Here is a 21,568-nt window from a genome sequence, read left to right as displayed (position 1 = left end):
ATGAAATTAATTCACTACTATTTTGCCAAATGCCCATTCGACTCTGCATTGTGCAGAGATACGGGCCTTATCATGTGTTAAGTTTTTTTCGTTGAAATATTACTGTAAATATAACATATAAGCAAAGGCGTACGGGCTCCCATTTTCCTAAGGGTTGGGGTGGCCGAGTTTTGCCCGAATCTGGATAACATTTATCATGCATCCATGCTTCCTGTAACCTGATAACCCCTACATGATGATTCAAAGTGTTATTATGTCACTGCCTGGCGTTTGTATCTGTTACCAGGACATTATGAAATGAGTTGTGCGCATGGCGAATGTTTGCTCAATTTTCGGATAGGTCGTTCGCTCATTTTTCAAACATCCATTTACAGCAATAATTGTTGAACTACATAAATAAATATAGCATTCACACATCTCGTAACATCAAACTACCCCTTAGTTTTCAATTATCCATTATTCGCGCCCATTCGGAACTAGCCAGCGTTTTGGCGTTTTGAATTAAACATTTTGAAAAAAAGAAAAGAGAAGCAAGTATCTTCCTGCAAAGAATGTTTACATTGGAACAACGTCTGACGTCACAGTCATTAACAGCCAGTGATATCGATCTTCTTCAGGTCGCATATAAACTTATTTTCATTGAAAAATTTAAAAAAAATTGTAATGTGACACAACAGACTTTGAAATATAATCAAAGTATTTTATTTAAAATCTGGAAACACAACGTTTTGGCTGCCTATTCCCAAGATGCTTTAGGGTACCTGCTATTATCCGACTTCCGGTAATAGTTTCTACACCATAATACTAATAGTTACAATACCGCTTTTGGTTGAAACATATTACAAAACTTAGTAACCTGATTTTTTTATTATCATGCAACCCTTTTCAAGTTATATTTTATATGGATTACATATATGTGTATTACTACGCCGATGTTTCTCTCACTAACTACTAACAACTATAATATGCTTGAACAGTACATGTAAAAGGCAAGTTAAAATGAATGGAAACATGAAAGCGTGAATCACCGGGAAGAAAACGACTTTTGCCAGTCACAGATTACCTTTCTCACAATATCTCAATTTGATATACACCTACCAGACAATAGCGCGTTACAAGTCAGCACTTAACACAAGATTACCAAACGGAAGCGTTTTAATCGTGAGGCTGGTTAACACTTAAATATAATTAACGGTGCCTAGATGAGAACAGAAAAGAACTCCATTCCAACTCCACCGTGTAATTGACAAGACGGGTTTTGCAGAAGATAATATTATAAAAAGGTCAAAGCAAAACTGTAACTGAAATCAAAGGATCTGTATACACAGGGAACTCTTTTTTTTCATGCTATTGAATGTACTACAAGTTAGTTATTTCTGAGCCGATTGTTTTCTAACTTGGACACAAAAATAGTTGTGGTTTTTGTTTGTGTGTGTTATGTTCAATACACTTTTACTTTTCTTCTTACGTCAAACCAAACTAAAATTATTTACAAAAAACAACAACACATTTTTATAGGAGGACGGGACGGATTATAAGATGATGTTTAGACATATTCATTGTTAAGTAGACATGTGTATTATTAGGCGAGCACAAGACATTATTGTTAGTCCTAATATATGCATAATTTGACACCCGCTAGCCGTGCTGAGATGTCGTTAAACATCTATTCTATATATCTGTCTGTCTGTCTTTCTGTCTGTCTGTCTGTCTGTCTGTCTATCTATCCTAATATATGATATTAACGCTACCGAAACACACCAGGGTAATAATCTCTCAGTCATATAATCTCAAGCATAATACAACATGTTTTTGGAAATTGCATACGCAACTTCAATTCAGGTCAGCCATTACTCAATATTCAAATAACGTATGAATATGTGACGTTGTGTCTTTTTTATACTTAACATGACGTCATTTTGAATACATTACATAAAAAAACAAAAAAACAAGTAGTTCCAGGTTTTTTGTGGGGGTTTTCAGAACACTGAAGAGCTTTCAATGTAAAATTGTTGTTAAAACGTTTATTATTTGATGATTATTAACGCATATGTCATTTCTGGGGTGTTGACGTAGTACGTTTACTTACATGTCAATAAACATAGTGCTGTGATCAGAATAATATCACATACCTTTAATATACTGGATACGCTATCTACTCTCTCTCTCTCTCTCTCTCTCTCTCTCTCTCTCTCTCTCTCTCTCTCTCTCTCTCTCTCTCTCTCTCTCTCTCTCTCTCTCTCTCTCTATCTATCTTTCTATGTGTGTATGTCTCCGACTCTCTATTTTTCATTACCAACTGTCAAAATAGCCACCTTTGACATCAAATAGCAATAGTTTACAGCATGCATATGTGTCCTTGGACAAACAATCGTTTCCTAGCCTGCCAGACTGTATGTCCTTATTCCTCGATTATCACACACGCTCTCAATGTTTGTGGCGATTATACGAAAACCTGGTATTTTTCAACTCAGGTGCTATCGCCGTAGATGACATATTTTTCACTTGACAGGGTCAAATGCTGACGTGAAGGAAACACCTTTTCATTTCACCTGTTAATGTCAAGTCTTTGATCTTCTCTACCAGGGCGGTTTAGGGATGTGGGTGGCTTAGGTGGTTTTAACATTCATTTTATTTTAGGTCGAATCGTGTTCCGTGCTTTTTTTGTGGACTTTCGGGACGTTTTGGATTTTCATTTGTTTAAATTAGGTTTTGGAGTTAAATTACTTTTAAGGGGTATGGAACTGTAGTTTGTGGCATTCAAAATAAAGAGGGTTTTTTGTTGTTGATTTTGGTTTTGGGAGGAGCGGGAGGGTGTGTGTGTGGCATTTTGTTGGTTGTTTTTATTCGATTCGGGGGGGGGGGGGGGGGGTCGTTTTTTCTTTGTGTGCTTAACTGTCTGTTTGTTGTTTTGTTTTTGTTTAAATAAACTTATTGAAATAGTAAAATCAAATTGTTAAATAAAAATACAATTTAATGTAACATCATACTATATTTTTCAAAGTTTAAACGTGTAAACAAGTACAAAAAATAAACAAACAGATAATAGTAAATCAGTTAATTAATAGAAATAAAATTGATCAGTAACAGTACATGATAAAGCTATATACAAAGTTGAGCGAGAGGAGAAGTTTGTTTTGTTTAACGACACCATTAGAGCACATTGATTAATTAATCATCGGCTATTGGATGTCAAACATTTGGTAATTCTCACTCGTAGTCATCGGAGAAAACCCGTTACATTTTTCCTAATGCAGCAAGTGATCTTTTATATGCACCATCCCACCTACAGGATAGCACATACCACGGCCTTTGATATATCAGTCGTGGCGCACTGGCTGGAACGAGAAATAGCCCAATGGGCCCACCGACGGGGATCGATCCCAAACCGACCGCTTTACCACTGGGCTACGTCCCGCCCCTAAGTTGACCGAGAGATGGATAGAAAAATTAAATATGGATGGATAGATGGATTAGATAGATAGAGTAACTGATACATTCCTTATCTTTTGTCTATCTATTTTATAGCCATTTCTCATTAACCAAACAAAGAAACACATAAACAAATGCATAAATAAATAAATAAATAAATAAATAAATAAAAGGCCAGGAATGTATCAGTTACTCTCTGTCTCGACACGTTCTCGGTGCCCTCCGTGTTACGTAACGACGGAAGCGTTGACAGCGACGTGTTATCTTCGTACTCGTGTGTTTCCGTGTGTCTGTCGACCACAGTCGTCGGATACTCTTTGTTTAAAACATGCCTATTGCTTCTGTTATTTGTTGTAAAACAGATTACCGGGCTTACCGGCTGGCTGTGGATTTTCTAAGTTTGACATAATCTAAACTGCCGCATAAGATAATTTGCATAAGAGCCAAAAGAGTATGGGCTGTGTTAAGCCAGACTAAGCGGAAAACCGTTCACTAAACTGGTGCATGAAGAGAACAGAACAGAAATTTATTTCTCTCAGATGAAAGTTAAAGTTTGTTTTGGTTAACAACACTACTAGAGCAGATTGATTTATTCATCATTGGCTATTGAATGTAAAACATTTGATACTTTTGACATATACTAATTGTCTTACAGAGGAAACCCGCTACATTTTACCATTACTAGAAAGGGATCTGTCATATGCACCATCTCACAGATAGGGATAGCACATACCACGGCCTTTGATATAAAAGTTGTGATGTACTGGCTAAAACGATAAATACCCCAGTGGGGATGGATCCTAGACTGACCGCACATCAAGCGAGCGCCTTACCACTGGGCTAAGTTCCGCCTTGTAAACCGAATGATTGAGTATGGAACCAGTCAAATAGTTCGCGAACGCAGCCACGCATTAGAAATCTCACACGTAATCTCCAGAGGAAGCACGCTACATTTTTAGCAAGGGATTTATGTACTTTTCCAAATACAAGACAACACGTACCAAGACATTTAATATACCAGTGACATATTTCGCTATTTTCACATGATTGTGATATAAACCTATCAATTAATAGATCCCATACATAATCTTTGCATAAATAACTCGAGAACATTGAAATTGCTATGTGTTTGCACACAGTGTATACAACATGGCGTTCAGAACAACTAGACTCCTATCTTTTCACGTCGTAACAAATCTTATAAAATTGGCGAATCCTCAAAATCTGGCAATGTGACCATCGGTAGCTAGAGAGGGTCGTTAGAGACAAATGATGACTTGCGCAACGACAGCAAACTTGCCCAATTATGTGGGTCCTTTTTCAATTAAAAACAAAACAAATGCTAGTTAATTAAATAATGTATTTGTACGTTTTGGGACATATAGATGAAAGTATGATGAAAATATATAAATAAAAAGTTTATAAACACCAAGTAACTTGTAATAAAACCTGTTTTAATTCTTAATTTTAAATGGGAGTATCAATGTAAAAGAGGGCAAATTTCGGTCTATAGATGAGGTTACATAAACATGACATTAATTGATTGTTTCAGTCAAACAAATATAAATATCCTTATTTCTCAAAAGCAAATATAATAATCACAGAAATGTTTGAGCACACCGATGTACTTTACCGTACTCTATTGTTGATAACAATTATTTTATACAATATTTTAATGGTAAATTGATGATAATTTTGTAATCTTGCCAGTTTGCATTGTTTGTTTTTGTCCTCCCTCCCTCCCTCCGTCCCTCCCTCCCTTTTTTTAGGTGTTGTTGTTGTTGTGTTTTTTTTGGGGGGGAGAGATTTTTTAAATTATTATTTAAAGAAATGTGTTTTACAGTAATACGTTTATGTTTCTGTGTTTATTTTGTCTTACAAATGGCTTGAATTGTTCTTTCGTTGGTCTTGATAATAGTCTTGAATTTATATTTCATGCTTAACTTGCTTTTCCCACTGGCTCTTTCCTGATGTTCAACTTTTTCTCTCATTCTGACAGCACGTTCTATCTTTCAGTTTCTTTTTGTCACCTAACTCCACACCCCAGGCTAATAACCTAAAAGGAAGGTAGTCCTGGAATAGGATTTCCTTTCATTCTGTTCTTGAATGACCCCCCAAAAACCCAAAATCGTGCAACATTAGTTGGTTGATAAACTTATCTGTAACTGCGGTTTGTATATACATATACATACACATACACATATACATACACATACACATACACATACACATACACATACATACATATACGCGCGCGCGTGTGTGTGTGTGTGTGTGTGTGTGTGTTATATATATTTATATATATATATATATATATATATATATAGAGCATATATATATGACGATACCAATAATTAATTAATAATCGGCTAGTGGATGTCAAATATTTGGTAATTCTCACACGTAGTCATCAGAGAAAACCATCTACATTTCCCTATTAGCAGCAAGGAATCTTTTCATATCCACTTTTCCACAGACAGGAAATCACACACCACGGCCTTTGTCCAGTGGTAGTGCACTGGATGGAACAAGAAAAAATCAGCTGAATGGATCCACCTGGGTGGTTCGATACTGTGACATAAGCACCTCAGGCGAGCACTTAGCCGACTAGCAGGATCGAACCACCTCGGTGGATCCATTCAGCTGATTGTTTTTTTTTCTCATTCCAACCAGTCCACCACAACTGGACAAAGGTCGTGGTATGTGTTTCCTGTCTGTGGGGAAAGTGCATATAAAAGATTCATTGCAGCATTAGAAAAACATGTAGCGGGTTTTCTCTGGTGACTACGAGAATTACCAAATGTTTGACATCCAATAGCCGATGATTAATTAATAGATGTGCTCCAGTGGTGTCGTTAAACCAAACAAACTATTTTTTTCAACCGACTGTCTAGAGTTGATGGAGAGTACCGCTAAGCCACTAGCAACCAACTAAGTCTAGAGTTGATGGAGAGTACCGCTAAGCCACTAGCAACCAACTAAGTCTAGAGTTGATGGAGAGTACCGCTAAGCCACTAGCAACCAACTAAGTCTAGAGTTGATGGAGAGTACCGCTAAGCCACTAGCAACTAACTAAGTTAGAAAGGTTGTTTTTAATGAATCTGGGCCCTGGTGACTACTAGTAATCAACATGAATAATGTTCATTGTTAAAAGTTTGTTAAACTTTGTTTTGTTTACAGACAGAAGTAGAACACATTGATGTATTAATCATCGGATATTGGAAGGAAGGAAGGAAATGTTTTATTTAACCACGCACTCAACACATTTTATTTACGGTTATATGGCGTCGGACATTCAAACGTACTGAGAATATACATCTTATATACCTATTTTACAAAGTGTTGTTCTGCTAATTAATGTAAACATCCATGCAGACAGAGCCTATCCATTCTTCATACCAAATTGTAGTCGCTGATGCCGTTCATCCATCCACCCATATGTCCAAGCACTTGCCCATCAAAATATCCATGGCCCATATCTCACCCATCCATCCATCCATTCATTCAAACAGCCGCCCATCCATCATCCATCCATCCCGTATTCCTATACCATCCATCATTCAGGAGATAACCATAAGGAGTGTTTAGTTATTGTCTGTCTGATGCGCACTAATGTCATTCTTGACCGAAGTCGTTCGCGTCGCCAACAAAACTACAGTTGCCACAATAAAACCACCGATATATACTGACGTGCAAAAGAAACTACCGTATATAATTTACATAATGGAAATAAAATGGTGGCTAAATATGTTTTTGTTAGGACCACACAGATATTGAAGGAGGAAACCCGCTGTCGCCACTTCATGGGCTACTCTTTTCGATTGGCAGTAAGGGATCTTTTATATGAATCATCTCATAGACAGGATGGCACATACCACGGCCTTTGATGTACCAGTCGTGGTGCACTGGCTAGAGCGAGAAATAGCCCAATGGGCCCACTGACGGGGATCGATCCCAAACCGACCGCGCATCAAGCGAGCGCTTTACCACTGGGCTACGTCTCGCCCCCGGATATTGGATGTCAAAGATTTGGTAATTAATAAATTAATTCTGACATATAGTCTTAGAGAGGAAACCCGTCACATGTTCCCATTAGTAGTTTAGCGATACGAAAACTTTTTTTTCCGGTTTTTCTCAATGCTTTGAGATATTGAGCTGAACTTATGTGTATAGCTTTATCATGTGCTGTTACAGATCAAGCTTGGCTTTCATGACGATATATTCGGTTTTTGACCGAGATACAACCAATGAACAAAAACAAAACATTCACGACTTTTGTTTTTGCAATGACTCAAGATATCGAGCTGACATCAGTTCTAATACTCTATTCTAAAAGTCGTAGTCATAGTAGTAGTAGTAGTAGTAGTAGTAGTAGTTCTTGTTGCTGTTGTATATATCATCATCATCATCATCATCATCATCATCGTCATTATTATCATCATCATCATCATCATCATCATTAATATCATCATTATAAAAAAAGTATAATATTTGTTTCTAGGACTTAGCGCAGCAAACCAAACATCGAGCACCCCCCAGCAGTCAACGAAATCGGCAAAATTAAGTTTCATCAAGCTTTACAATGAAAAACACGCCGACGAAAGACCTGAGTTCAGACACGACGTGGCCTTCTTCACAATCAACTCAACAGTCAACTTCAGAATACAGCTATGGGCTCAGAGTGTCGACTGCTATGAGGTGAGTTCTTGGAAGTTATACCAGCATTTGTCGTTTCATTACAACTCAACGCGACGCCCAGTTGGCCAGCTTTCTGCTGTTAGTCTGAGTGCATTCACAACTCAATGCAACAATTGAGTTGGCCAACTTTCGGCTGGCAGTTGCCAGTCTGACCCTAGCATAAGTAATATTTGTAATATATTTAAGGTGCTATGTGAAAATTGCAATAATAGCAGTTCCCGCTAAATATATTTGTTATTTTTTGCTTTGAAACATACATTTTGTTCCTTCAGCTATATGCTGATGAAATATTACAATAAACAATTCCATTTAATAGTAGAAATTTGTTTTATTTTACGGGTAATCTTCAGAGTATGTCACACGCATTAAGTAGTGAGGTTATTGGTTGATGCGTACACATTCAAAACAATAAGTTTTTTTCTATATGTCTTTGCAGACAACTGACAAAGAAACAAAAATGGTGACCATGCTATATTTAGCTACAAATTATTCGGGAAACCCCTCTTGTCGTCCTGTATAAGACTTTTAAAAATATTATTCTTGAGTTAATTATGGAAAGATTATGTGTGGGATCGATTACTTTCTAGTTATTTATTACAAATAAATGTGATAATAACAAAATATTGTAGTTTCATCTTTGACATAGGACCTATAATGTGTCATATGGAATTCCAACTATCTAACCGTAACATGTTTTAAATATAAAGCATTCTAGGGTAAATATATTTGGCCGAAGTATTTCAAAATTCGTTTTGCCGTTGGAAACATTAGTACGAACGAAATTATTGAGGTAATACATAGAGAATAATACATGATTTGCCGTTAGATACCATTTATCTTACAACGAGTTGTTTTAAAATGTATCTAACGAGCGAAAGCGAGTTGGATACGTTTTTAAACAACGAGTAAGATAAATGGTATCTAACGGACATGAATGTTGTATTCTATTTCTCACATATCCATTAGTCAAATTTTAACATCTTTTTTCGACTAAAAGTTAATTACAGCCCTTTCGCTTGTAGCTAACTTACGTGTCACAAACAAATGATTGTCAGGTTAACTATACGTCACAGTGTAATCGATTTTGATTGTGCTTTCTTTCTTTTTTTCATTGAATGTATGGCATTGGTGACCTGCGCACATATTTTCGAAGCTGTCTTAGCGCTACTATATCGTAAAATCATCACAGACTATGGCGTGTGTCTTAGTGTGTGTCTTAGTGACGTCATAGCCTACGATAGTTTTACGATATCGTAGCGCTAACATAGTTTCGAAAATCATCACCTAGCCAAGTCATCACCTAGGAGCAGCCAGTCGTATGTTTTGGTATAAAAAATAACCAATGATGTTCTCACCAACGGGTGTGTAATATAAACTCTTGAAAAAAGTTGGGGAACTCTAATAAGAATTTACAATTGCCAAAATTGTAAGGTATATTAGCTGTGGGGAATGGTTATATGATAATAGTGAATTAATTGGGCAAATATTACAACCTGTAGAGTTCAGTATTACGGAAGGTTTTATGACCTCCAAAGATCTTGAAGGACGATTGGGGTCAGAAGTGAAATTTGAAAGTTGACGTTTTGTATCAGTAAATCGCAAATTCAAACAATAAAAATGACTAAAAACAAAACAATAACAACTGTATGATTAACACAATTAAAAAGATTGACAGAAATTATGTTCCACAATGATTAATGGACCTTCATGGAAATTGTCAAAATCGAGAATGACACCCCACGCACGTGTACGGGGCAACTGCGTGATGCATGTTCAAACTACGGAATGTATTTCGGTGTGTTGAAAAACAGACCTGAACGTTCTTAACTAGGATGTCTGTGGTCAAAACGTATGTTTTAATATTTCAGATTCCCCTACTTTTTTGAAGAGTATATATATATATATATATATATATATATATTTTTTTTTTTTTTTTTTTTTTTTTTTTTTTGGTCCACAAATATTTTGGTTGTACCGTTGTGGAAATATTCATATCCTAAACAAGAAAATATAAGTAAATTGTAATTTTAATAATGTAAAAATATTTTTGTCACGGGGATTCTATAATTCCCGTAACTGAATAAAACACGATTATCAAAATATCTCTCCTAACTGTATATCTATTAGATCTCTCTGTAACAGGCTGTTAAACCCTAGTATGGCTCGTCTCTAGGTATGATCAGAGATACGATCTTATATAAAGTATATATTATTATAGCACGTTAGTTCTCTAGAAACACAACAAAAACACAATACACTTTGGAATCTGTATTAATCTACGCTAACAAATGTACAGCCGTAGTAGTTAATTAATAACAGCAATAATAACAACCCAGAACTGATCACTTAATTAGTTAATCTCTAGGTGTCTAGTTACACAACATGTGAATCACTTCACCGTTACACCACACCCACACGTGTGATAATTGAGAAACGCTTCCAGGAGAAGTTAATTAATAAAGGAATTACAACACCATTCCTAACTGGTTAATTTTTAATTAACCCTTACTACTCGTTCAGTAACGTGCGATAATTTAGGAACGCTTCCAGGGGAACTTAATTAATAAAGGAATTTCAGCTCTATTCCTAACGGGTTAATTTTTAATTAACCCTAACTACTCATTCAGTAACCTTGTAACACAGAATTAATACTGGTACCGATCACAATAAAGACAATAACCTACAGTGTACCTAGGTCGTCTAGGATGACTGGCTAAGCTTTATATTACCAAATACTCGTATAATGTTAGAACAAAAAGTCTACGATTTACTTCGTCAGATGACCGAAGACACTGTCTAAAGAATATTGGTATAATACAGTATCAAAATATTTAAAGTCACATCAATCACATCAAGGTTATACACAGAGCAGAAATGATATTTACCAAAGTCCCGTCTGAACTAATATATTTCGTTCAGTGGACGACGTCCGTGATCCCCTGGAGCCTTCCTAATTCGTTCTCCTCGATATCTCTAAAACACTAGCTATTTATTATAAATCAGGATTTTGCCTGGGGGTACAAGGCGGTACCTCACGTATCATCTCATATTCTACCTCTACTAGAGTCGGTATATTTCTCTCTGATCGTCAGTCTGGCTGTCGCCAACCGCGAGCAATCTCCTGGCCATAAACAGCACTACCGGAGATTTTACGTAACTACTAGCCACATGGCCTCCGCACCTGGCTCGGTGTGTATTAGGCGTACTGATCGAGGACCGTCGCGCAGAAGTATTACGTAACAAGTTGCCCATCTGGGCTTAAGTGCAATGAAACTGCACACGGCCCTCTAACATAATTAAAATCGCCACAGGCGAAACAAATTTAAGAGCATGTACCGTCACAATTTTGTTTGCCAAAAATCTTTTAAAATTACTTCACACTCTGGAGTCTTTTCAGGTTTGTTTTATTTAATCGACACCAATAGAGCACATTGATTTATTAATCATCGGCTATTTGATATAAAACATTTGGTAAATTTAACATAGTCTTAGAGAGGAATCCTGATACATTTATATATTAGTATCACGTGCAGGATAGCACATACCATGGATGTTTGATATACTAGTCGTGGTACACTGGCTGGAACTAGAAATAGCCCAATGCGCCCACCTCTGGGAATCGATTCAGAGCTACCGCGCATCAAGCGAGCCCTTTACCACTGTGCGGGTAGTGTTTTAAAATCACAGCGCTTGAACGGTATCAGATCACATGGCCGTACTACATAGTGGCATTCTTTCTGACATGTAGGTTTTAACGGTATCAGATCACATGGCCGTACTACATAGTGGCATTCTTTCTGACATGCACGTGTGAGGACCGGCCTCGGTGGCGTCGTGGCAGGCCATCGGTCTACAGGCTGGTAGGTACTGGGTTCGGATCTCAGTCGAGGCTTGGGATTTTTAATCCAGATACCGACTCCAAACCCTGAGTGAGTGCTCCGCAAGGCTCAATGGGTAGGTGTAAACCACTTGCACCGACCAGTGATCCATAACTGGTTCAACAAAGGCCATGGTTTGTGCTATCCTGCCTGTGGGAAGCGCAAATAAAAGATCCCTTGCTGCCAATCGGAAGAGTAGCCCATGTAGTGGCGACAGCGGGTTTCCTCTCAAAATCTGTGTGGTCCTTAACCATATGTCTGACGCCATATAACCGTAAATAAAATGTGTTGAGTGCGTCATTAAATAAAACACTCCTTTCTTTTTTGCACGTGTGAGATTTAGCTCAGTCGGTAGAGCACTTGCATAAGGTGCTTGGGTCATAGGATCAAACGTCATCGGCGTACCACATTATTTGTGGTTTTGTTTGGGGTTTTCTTCATTCCGACCAGTGCTCCACGACTGGTATATTCAAGGCCGTGGTAAGTGCTACCCTGTCAGTGGGAAGTATACAAAACAAATCCCTTGCTGCTAATAAAAAACAAAATGTTGCGGGTTTCTTCTGAACGCTATGTGTTATAATAAACAGACGTTTCATATCCAGTAGTCGATGACTGATTATTTAGCGGTGTCGTTTAGAGAAAACAAACTTTAAATTTAACTGACAGTAGTTAAACAGAATTATCTTTGTGCAAACAGTTTTATCTCAACGTTAGGCTGCATGAACCTTTAACAATGTCAGCGAAGTAGATGACCTTGTGTCACTAACCCTATTCTCCTTCAGTTCAACCACTTGTCTACACGAGGAGATTAAAGTACATTTCTCAAAAAAAGCAAACTGTGATATGATACTTAAACTTATATGGTTACGGTTTGTTTTATTTAACAACACCATTAGAGCACATTGATTTATTAATCATCGGCTATTGGATGTCAAACATTAAATTTTGATACTTTCCACATATAGTCTTAGGGAAGAAACCCGCTACATTTGTTTTCATTAGCAGCATCCCACAGACAGGACAGCACACACCACGGCCTTTGATAAACCAGTCGTGGTACACTGACTGGAACTAGAAATAGCTCAATGGGCCCACGGGGTGTATCGATCCTAGGCTGACCGCGCATCAAGTGAGCGCTGTACAATTAGGTCAATTAGGTCATGACCGCCTCCCATTTAAGATTATATGAAATCACAATTACAGCTTCGTTCTCACACGCAACGTGCACTGTATATTTAAGACATAGTGTAAAGGACAATGAACAATAAGATCACATGGCTACGTAATCATTGCCAACGTGCACATCATTCACGCCGTACACATATTAAAACAAAAGAAGAAGAAAAAAACCCCGGAAAAGACAATACCATGAATGCATGGATTCGTGGGAACACTACGCCTTTAGGATATGCCTGATCTGGTGACTTTTAATAATAATTAGCTAATATTTAAATTAAGCCACCTATGTTTCAACTTGTGGATTCTGAAGCTGCAAAAATATCCTCAAACAGAAATGTGTTTGTGACAATGTGACAGGGAATATCAATTCTTGTTTGTTTTCGTTGCCCGATGTATCAGAAACAAAATCGTTCAAGTTGTTGTGCGCGATGAAGACAAACAGAGCAAACAATACACGTTTTATATCAAGTCCACATGGTTTGGCGTGTTCTACAGTTTTCAACTAGTTTAGGAATATCCGAACATCTGGTTATAACACATTTTGTGTTGCACTGTCAAATGATTTGAGCATCATCGAGTGTTTTGGTTTGGCCTGGTGACTCGGGATCACTTAAAATAGCACGTGAACTCGCCACATTAAACAATCAATACACGGGAACTAGAGGAATGCTAACATTTGAACGCACTGCGTGGGACAATTTTGGGACATTTTAATCAATTCCTGGCCTTCTGTAATTTCTATATGACATATTTATTACATTACAAGACGTCTGATTCTGAACTAACGTCCAGGCATTTTTCTGATCACGTTTTAAAAATAAACATAACAACTTTGTAACATACCTGATAAAATATTTAAGAATATTGTAATAAATATTCTTATTAATTGATTTTAAAAATTATTGTTTCACTAAATGTTATTTATAAATTAATGTTTATTTTAATATAAGCTATTCTTATCAACACCTTTGTTGTGAGCATAAGTCTAAATTATATATGATAGTAATTAACCTTTTTTCCAAATGTTGTAATAAACATACATTGTTTTATATTACTTAATTTGTCCCATCATGTGGACCAAAACGTGGGATGGTGCATATAAACGATCCTTTGCTACTAACACTTTGGTTCTTCAAATTTGCATTATGTATATATTGCTTTTTTTTTAGCAATCATAAACACTCTTTACAAATATGTTTTCTCGTTTTGTGTAATGGAATTGCATAATGTTTTTAATTTATTATATTAATTTTACTAATTCCTGTAAAACACAATTTTAAATTAATTTACATAGGGAAGAGTACGCTGTTGTACAATGTGATAACAGAATGGTCTTTAAATATTAATGTAGTTTTGAAACAAAAATCAGTCTTTATTTGTTTGTTTTAAATAAAATGATTGATATTAATTAGAAAAAAACCCATAATGTTTATAGTATTGATGATCGATATTATTGGCGGAGATGGCGACAACGCTGTTTGATATTCGTGTCTCGTTCAAACTGCTGTTACTGAACTACGAACATAAGACAAACAATTTTAAAGACTGGGGGCGTATTGTCTCATAATGTTGTCTTACCAATGTGTTTATTTTCGAAAACTATTAATTATTTTAGAAAGAAACTCGTGCACATTTGTGGGAGGTTTCTATACAGCACTTGTTGATTAGATCAAGACTTATTGTCACGGGGATTCTATAATTCCCGTAACCGAATAAAACACGATTATCAAAATATCTCTCCTACTTGTATATCTATTAGATCTCTCTGTAACAGGCTGTTAAACCCTAGTATGGCTCGTCTCTAGGTATGATCAGAGATACGATCTTATATAAAGTATATATTATTATAGCACGTTTAGCTCACTAGAAACACAACAAAACACAATACACTTTGGAATCTGTATTAATCTACGCTGACAAATGTACAGCCGTAGTAGTTAATTAATAACAGCAATAATAACAACCCAGAACTGATCACTTAATTAGTTAATCTCTAGGTGTCTAGTTACACAATATGCGAATCACTTCACCGTTACACCACACCCACACGTGTGATAATTGAGAAACGCTTCCAGGAGAAGTTAATTAATAAAGGAATTACAACATCATTCCTAACTGGTTAATTTTTAATTAACCCTTACTACTCGTTCGGTAACGTGTGATAATTTAGGAACGCTTCCAGAGGGAACTTAATTAATAAAGGAATTACAGCTCTATTCCTAACTGGTTAATTTTTAATTAACCCTTAACTACTCATTCAGTAACCTTGTAACACAAAATTAATACAGGTACCTATCACAATAAAGACAATAACCTACAGTTTAACCTAGGTCGTCTAGGATGACTGGCTAAGCTTTATATTACCAAATACTTGTATAATGTTAGAACAAAAAGTCTACGATTTACTTCGTCAGATGACCGAAGACACTGTCTAAAGAATATTGGTATAATACAGTATTAAAATATTTCAAGTCACATCAATCACATCAAGGTTATACACAGAGCAGAAATGATATTTACCAAAGTCCAAACGGACTAACGTTCCCAGGAAGCTTCCTTTTCGTTTCTCCTAGATATCTCTAAATTCTAGCTATTTATTATAAATCAGAATTTTGCCTGGGGGTACAAGGCGGTACCTCACGTATCATCTCATATTCTACCTCTACTAGAGTCGGTATATTTCTCTCTGATCGTCAGTCTGGCTGGCCATAAACAGCACTTCCGGAGATATTACGTAACTACTAGCCACATGGCCTCCGCACCTGGCTGGGTGTGTATTGGAATGTCCGATCGCGCGAAGTATTACGTAACAAGTTGCCCACCTGGGCTACGGGCAATGAAACTGCACACGGCCCTCTAACACAATTAAAATCGCCACAGGCGAAACAAATTTAAGAGCATGTACCGTCACACTTATCTATCAGTTTACGACTGCTAACTCTTTGATCTTTCTTTTTTGTTTAAATCACAGGTGTTTCTGGTTTTTCACCATGATAAAGTATTACATATACTTTCCTGAGTTTACTCCCATTGTAATGTGTTTCTGGCAAATAAAATCTGTTAACGATTGAAAATACATACCCCGCGCATCTAAGCATTTGTGTTATATTTTAAAGTTAAAATCTTTCTTTAAAAATATTTGTTTCACCGTCACAGTACAATGAAATAATAAACGTGTTATTACTGAAAAATATTTTGTTTAAAACTCAAATAATGAGCACTTTTTAGTGGCATCCCTTGTATTTGCTGGCCTGCATGACAGCACATAATTCTGAACAGCAAACATCAAAACAACCACTTATGCCGCTACTGTTCACAAAAACAACAAACTGGTAATTGATCCGACTTTTCCCAAGTTGTAGACAACCAACACTTCCTATTATAGTTTGTTTCAGGTTAATTTAGATTATGGAAATAAGATAACTATAAATGGTGTTCCATGCTATTAATTTGGATAACGCAAAATGACAATATATATATTCATTATTCAACAAACGTTGTTATTAACTGTGTAAATGAGCACAAATAGTGTTCGTTATCCACATAGGACAATCAATGATAATTATGAAACAGACTATAGCTACAAATAGGTCATGATGTAAGTGTTATAGTCTGTGCAGCCATATTGGTTGGGTTGTGTCACCCGGAGTGAAATTCAATGTAAGCTTGGATGTTTACGTTACAGGTAACAGATAAAATAAAACATTTTTTTTATTTATGGATTCATAAATTACAATTAGATATGTATTAAAGCTTCTATGTAAACTTGTATAAGTTGATAATTACAGCGGTGACAGACACGTGTTGACAGGTGATACAAAATCACGTTGATCGAGGCTGGCAAAAGTATACTTTTGGCGCATTAATTCAAACGGATTTGTTTTTCAATCAAATTGTTATCTGTCAGTTTTATACATATATTCACAATCAAGATGTGCTGTTTTACTAAATAAATTAACGTTGTTTGTTTGTTTACAAAACTACCCCAACACTCGTTTCAAGACGTAATGTAACGTAATTAACATGTGCCGCGCAGACTAGAGGTGTGTTTTTTTTTTTAGTATATCTGTGTCCTTGTATTCAGTGTGTTTGTGGTCGTCCTAATCTCAACGACAGAACAGTATACATGATCAGGATCGTATCACAATGCAGAGTAAAATAGGCATTTGGCAAAATAGTGGTTGATTCCATGGAATTCTATTTAGTTCCTCGTCTATAGGAGGAAAGCCACTGTTTGTAAGTAGCTCAAACGGGATTTGGTATCCAAACGAATTTCGTATGTATAAAAACAAAAATGTTTTAGGAATAAAATGAAGTTTGATCAACTAGAAAGACTAGGACGATGAGAAACACACAGAATATACAGGCACTGATATTTTAAAAACGAGAATATATTCAATGTGTTATTTTAGACATTCAACCGTCTCTGTAATCGACACCATCTTTAGCAATGACAACAACCTTAACACAGTGCCTTTAACAAATCATGCGTCATAGAGATGAAACAGCCTGTTACGGATCTCATAGGGAGTGGCGGTCCCCCTCCAGAAGAGCACCTACAAGTGGAACATGGAAACTATCACTATTTTGCCTAACATCCTTTCCACTCTGCCTTGTACAGAGAAAGGATTTTATGTTTAGATTTTAAACCAAGCGATCCACGATTGGATGACCTGCAAAATCCCTGTACTGAAATGGAGCCATTGAAATGTTCGAATTTCTCAATCGCAGCAACATGACCAACACAAAAAGGGTCATGATATGTGCTGGCCAGAATGTTGGAAAATACAGACACAGCAGCTATTTTACTAATCGGAAATGCCAAAAGGGTACTTTCTCCATCATGGTCGACATTACAACAGCTTTCTCCGATCTGAGGAACAATAATCAGGTTGGGACTGGAGTTGTGTCAACCTGTGCTGCTCTCTATGGCCCAAAACACACCGAAGTTGTGTCTGGGTCTGGGTCTGGCGAATCTGGTGTATTTTGACGTCTGGGTCTGTAACTGAAACATGTTATCAATATATATTAATTCGTTCATATCTTCAGATAAATTTGCTTCATAAATCCACATTGATTAATATATACCTTTACTGTTGGTTATTAAGAAAAAATAATGAGTAAAGTTCGAACATTGCCCATCTGCCAGTCTGGCAGTGTGAAACTATAGCGCATGTTCTATGACGTCTGTTGTCAGATATGTAGTTCGCGCCAGCACAGACGCGTTGTGTTTTGTCACATTCGATTCAGTGGGTTTCATTTTCGACTGGTACCATACTCGCCAGACCCAGGCCCAGGCCCAGGCCCAGACCCAGACCCAGACCCAGTGTGTTTTGGACCTTAGTTTCCAACTCTGAATCGTATATATATAAACGACAAAAAGGTCCATAGTTGTCAAAGGTATAATCATCTGGTTTCGAAAATAGTTTAACAATCTCGTGTGTTTAAGCTTAACGTTTTCTAAAATTAAAACGAAACCTGTTGAAAACAATTAAGTATGATTTGTCGGTTTTTTTATTTATTTATTTATTTATTTTCTTACTACATGTACATTCGGCTCTACATTCATATCATGTCTGTACTCTTTTCACCTAAATATTAATACAAATAATAAGACATCGAAAATCAATTAGGATCGGTCTTTATTTTCTTAGTAGTGTCGTGATCCCGGAACCATGCAATTTGTTTTAAGCCTTATAGTAATTTATACGAATGTGGCGTGTCTGCAATACGACGTTGCCGTTCAGTAATTAGCAGGAGACAATTTAGGTTATTTTTATTTGTTTGTTTACTTGATTGTTTTTGTTTGTTTGTTTTTAAAAAGAATTGTTTGTTTGTTTGTTGGTTGCTTGGGTAGTTAGTTCTTTTTTGTGTTTAAATCATAGAAAGCGAAATACTTTTGAAGTGATAATTATCATACTCATTTTTAGTTATTTTTATTGTGCTGTTCTTTTTATTCTAGTGTGATCTGTGGCTGGTGAACACGTTCCGTGAATCGAACACGACCACGATGTTGGTGAATACGACCCATGCAACCAGACTGTCTCTGGTTAGAGTTCTTCCCACACTACAAGCTGAAGACATCTGCAGGTATATTGAGCTACAGAAACCCGTATAGATCACCATGTGTTTTCAAACAATATGTATTCCATTATGAGTACTTCGACCCCAAAATTCACTTTAAGGAATGTCTTTTTTTCGGAGAAAATTGGCAATAATAGCTCTTTTCCAAAACGCCCTCAGTCACATTTCACTAATTTTAAGAAAATCGCAATAAAGGTATAACATGTTCCAGATATCATTTGACGACTAATGTCTTTCATGTACCATTCTACAGTAAAATAATATACCAAAAGCTTTAGAATCTTTGACTAAAAAACGAGAAAGGGGGTGTACAAAACGCACTCAGTCCTGGACTGAGACCTTTTTGAAAATGAATGAATGAATGAATGTTTAACGACACCCCAGCACGAAAAATACATCGGCTATTGGGTGTCAAACTATGGTAATGCAAATAAATAAACATCAACATCAATATAAAAATTCAAGGTTTAAACAAAAACAGTGTAAAGAACTGTGCAAAAATACAAATACAAATATCACAGAATTTTACGGACACCGAATTTTAACTCTAAACTTCAATTTGTGCTGTATTGGCCATTCTCAAAGAGAATGTTACACCCCTGCACCACGGTGAGGTTATAGCACGCGCAGGGGCCTTTTTGAAAAGAAAATCCCACCAGCTTGTCCCAATAGCATCAACGAAATGATCAATGCTTACTTATTTTTATATTTTAGTGACATTGTGACTGTTTGTTGTTGTTTTGTTTGTTAAAACTGTTGGTTTTTTGGTGTTTTATTTGTAACTGTTTTTTTACAAATAAAATATAACAATATGACAAATATTTCTGTCAAAATTGTGTTGATATATTTGCATTTAATATTTGTCAGTATTTTATTTCTTTAAATTATTGTCCGAGGGTCAGTATATCTCTGGGTCGGTCGCATTCTCAACCGGTGAAAACTGGTTGAGTCGACAGAATTGCAACCCCTGTAAAACAGTGTGTTTTAAATAGCATTATCTTGAAATCATACGTGTACAGGAAAACAACCACATTTTAAAAATATATTCCACGCAACACTACACAAATACTAACCGAGGTGTCGACATTTAAAAATGGTAAAATAAAAACTAACAGTTTACGTGATCTTCACTCGGCAGAATAGCACAACACCACGTTTTGTCGTGTGTACATCAAATTCGTGGTACTTTGCCGTCAATTTTATAACGTTTATGTTTTTGTCTTCAACACTTGTCTCTGCCCAGTTCTCTCTATATCTTTTCCTTGTTATACCCCGGGTACTTTGTACAGCAGGTGACGAGAATTATTCCAATAACTCGGCGACATCGTTAAGCTTCAGTCACACATTCAGGATTTTTACTGCCGTCCTTGATAGCACCATTCCCGATTAAAATTTGTCAAAAGTCTGATCAAGATCCTGTGATTCGTGGCGGGAAATCACGACAACAATCAGATATTGTTCAGGAAGCGTCCCGATTCAGCCGTTTCCAGCCGAATTCGTCCCGATTCTCCAGTTCTTAATCCAATTCTGATCCGATTTGTATCTTTCGTATGGTAAAAAACTATCAAATCTGTCCCGACAGCGTCCCGATTCTCCCGAATGCGATCCGACAGAGATCAGACAGTGACCCGACAGTGAACCGACGCTGACGGAAGACATCCGTTAGAAAACCGTTAGTCACGTGATAGTCCAGATCATACCCGTTCATCGCGACAGCGTCCCGATCCACAGGACACCGTCCAGATACCGTCCAGACAACACAGGACATTGTTACGATTTTGATCTGATACAGCAGAATCTGTCACGACAGAGTCACGATTGTAATCCGACTAGACAAAATCGGCTGAGTTTCCCGAATGTTACGGGACGCACCTAACTGTCGGGAGTGCTTGGCCGACCTCTCCGGACCATTCCCGATCCGTAGGACTCTGTTACGAGCGTATACGACTGCGTTCAGACAATGATAAGACATTCCAGATCATTGAGGATAGTAATCCGACTTTTTCACATTTCGTGTCGTAGCGCTGTCTGATCGCAAACGGGAGCCATAATCGGCACTGTGTAAACGCCGCATTACCCTGTACAGTAGCCATTTATTGATGGCTGTTTGCGCATGTACAGTAGACTGGGTGCGTTTTAGTATAGCAATACAGCAGGACTGAGGATGTGTTGTAAAATCTACTACCAGATTTTGTTCAGCCACAATAAGCGGACTCAAGTGCGTTCTGCAAAATAACATGTTAGTGAATGTTGGCAATCTGAGAAGAAGTAAATTAAAACAAAAATGGACTGGGGGC

The 21,568-nt window shown here is 36.9% G+C and overlaps 1 protein-coding gene across 1 annotated transcript in view; it reads left to right on the top strand.

Moving 5' to 3' along the window:
* LOC121382074 (heparan-alpha-glucosaminide N-acetyltransferase-like) overlaps positions 1–21,568 on the top strand; it is a 58,209-nt gene that overhangs the window by 5,676 nt on the left and 30,965 nt on the right. Inside the window, exons 2-3 of the mRNA XM_041511553.1 lie at positions 7,934–8,130; positions 19,150–19,277. Of these exons, the coding sequence (XP_041367487.1) occupies positions 7,934–8,130; positions 19,150–19,277 (325 nt within the window). The remainder of the gene's footprint in view (positions 1–7,933; positions 8,131–19,149; positions 19,278–21,568) is intronic.

Source organism: Gigantopelta aegis, chromosome 9 (genome assembly GCF_016097555.1).
Source record: "Gigantopelta aegis isolate Gae_Host chromosome 9, Gae_host_genome, whole genome shotgun sequence".
Taxonomy (NCBI): Eukaryota; Metazoa; Mollusca; class Gastropoda; order Neomphalida; family Peltospiridae; genus Gigantopelta; species Gigantopelta aegis.
This window is presented reverse-complemented; position numbering and strand designations above follow the sequence as displayed.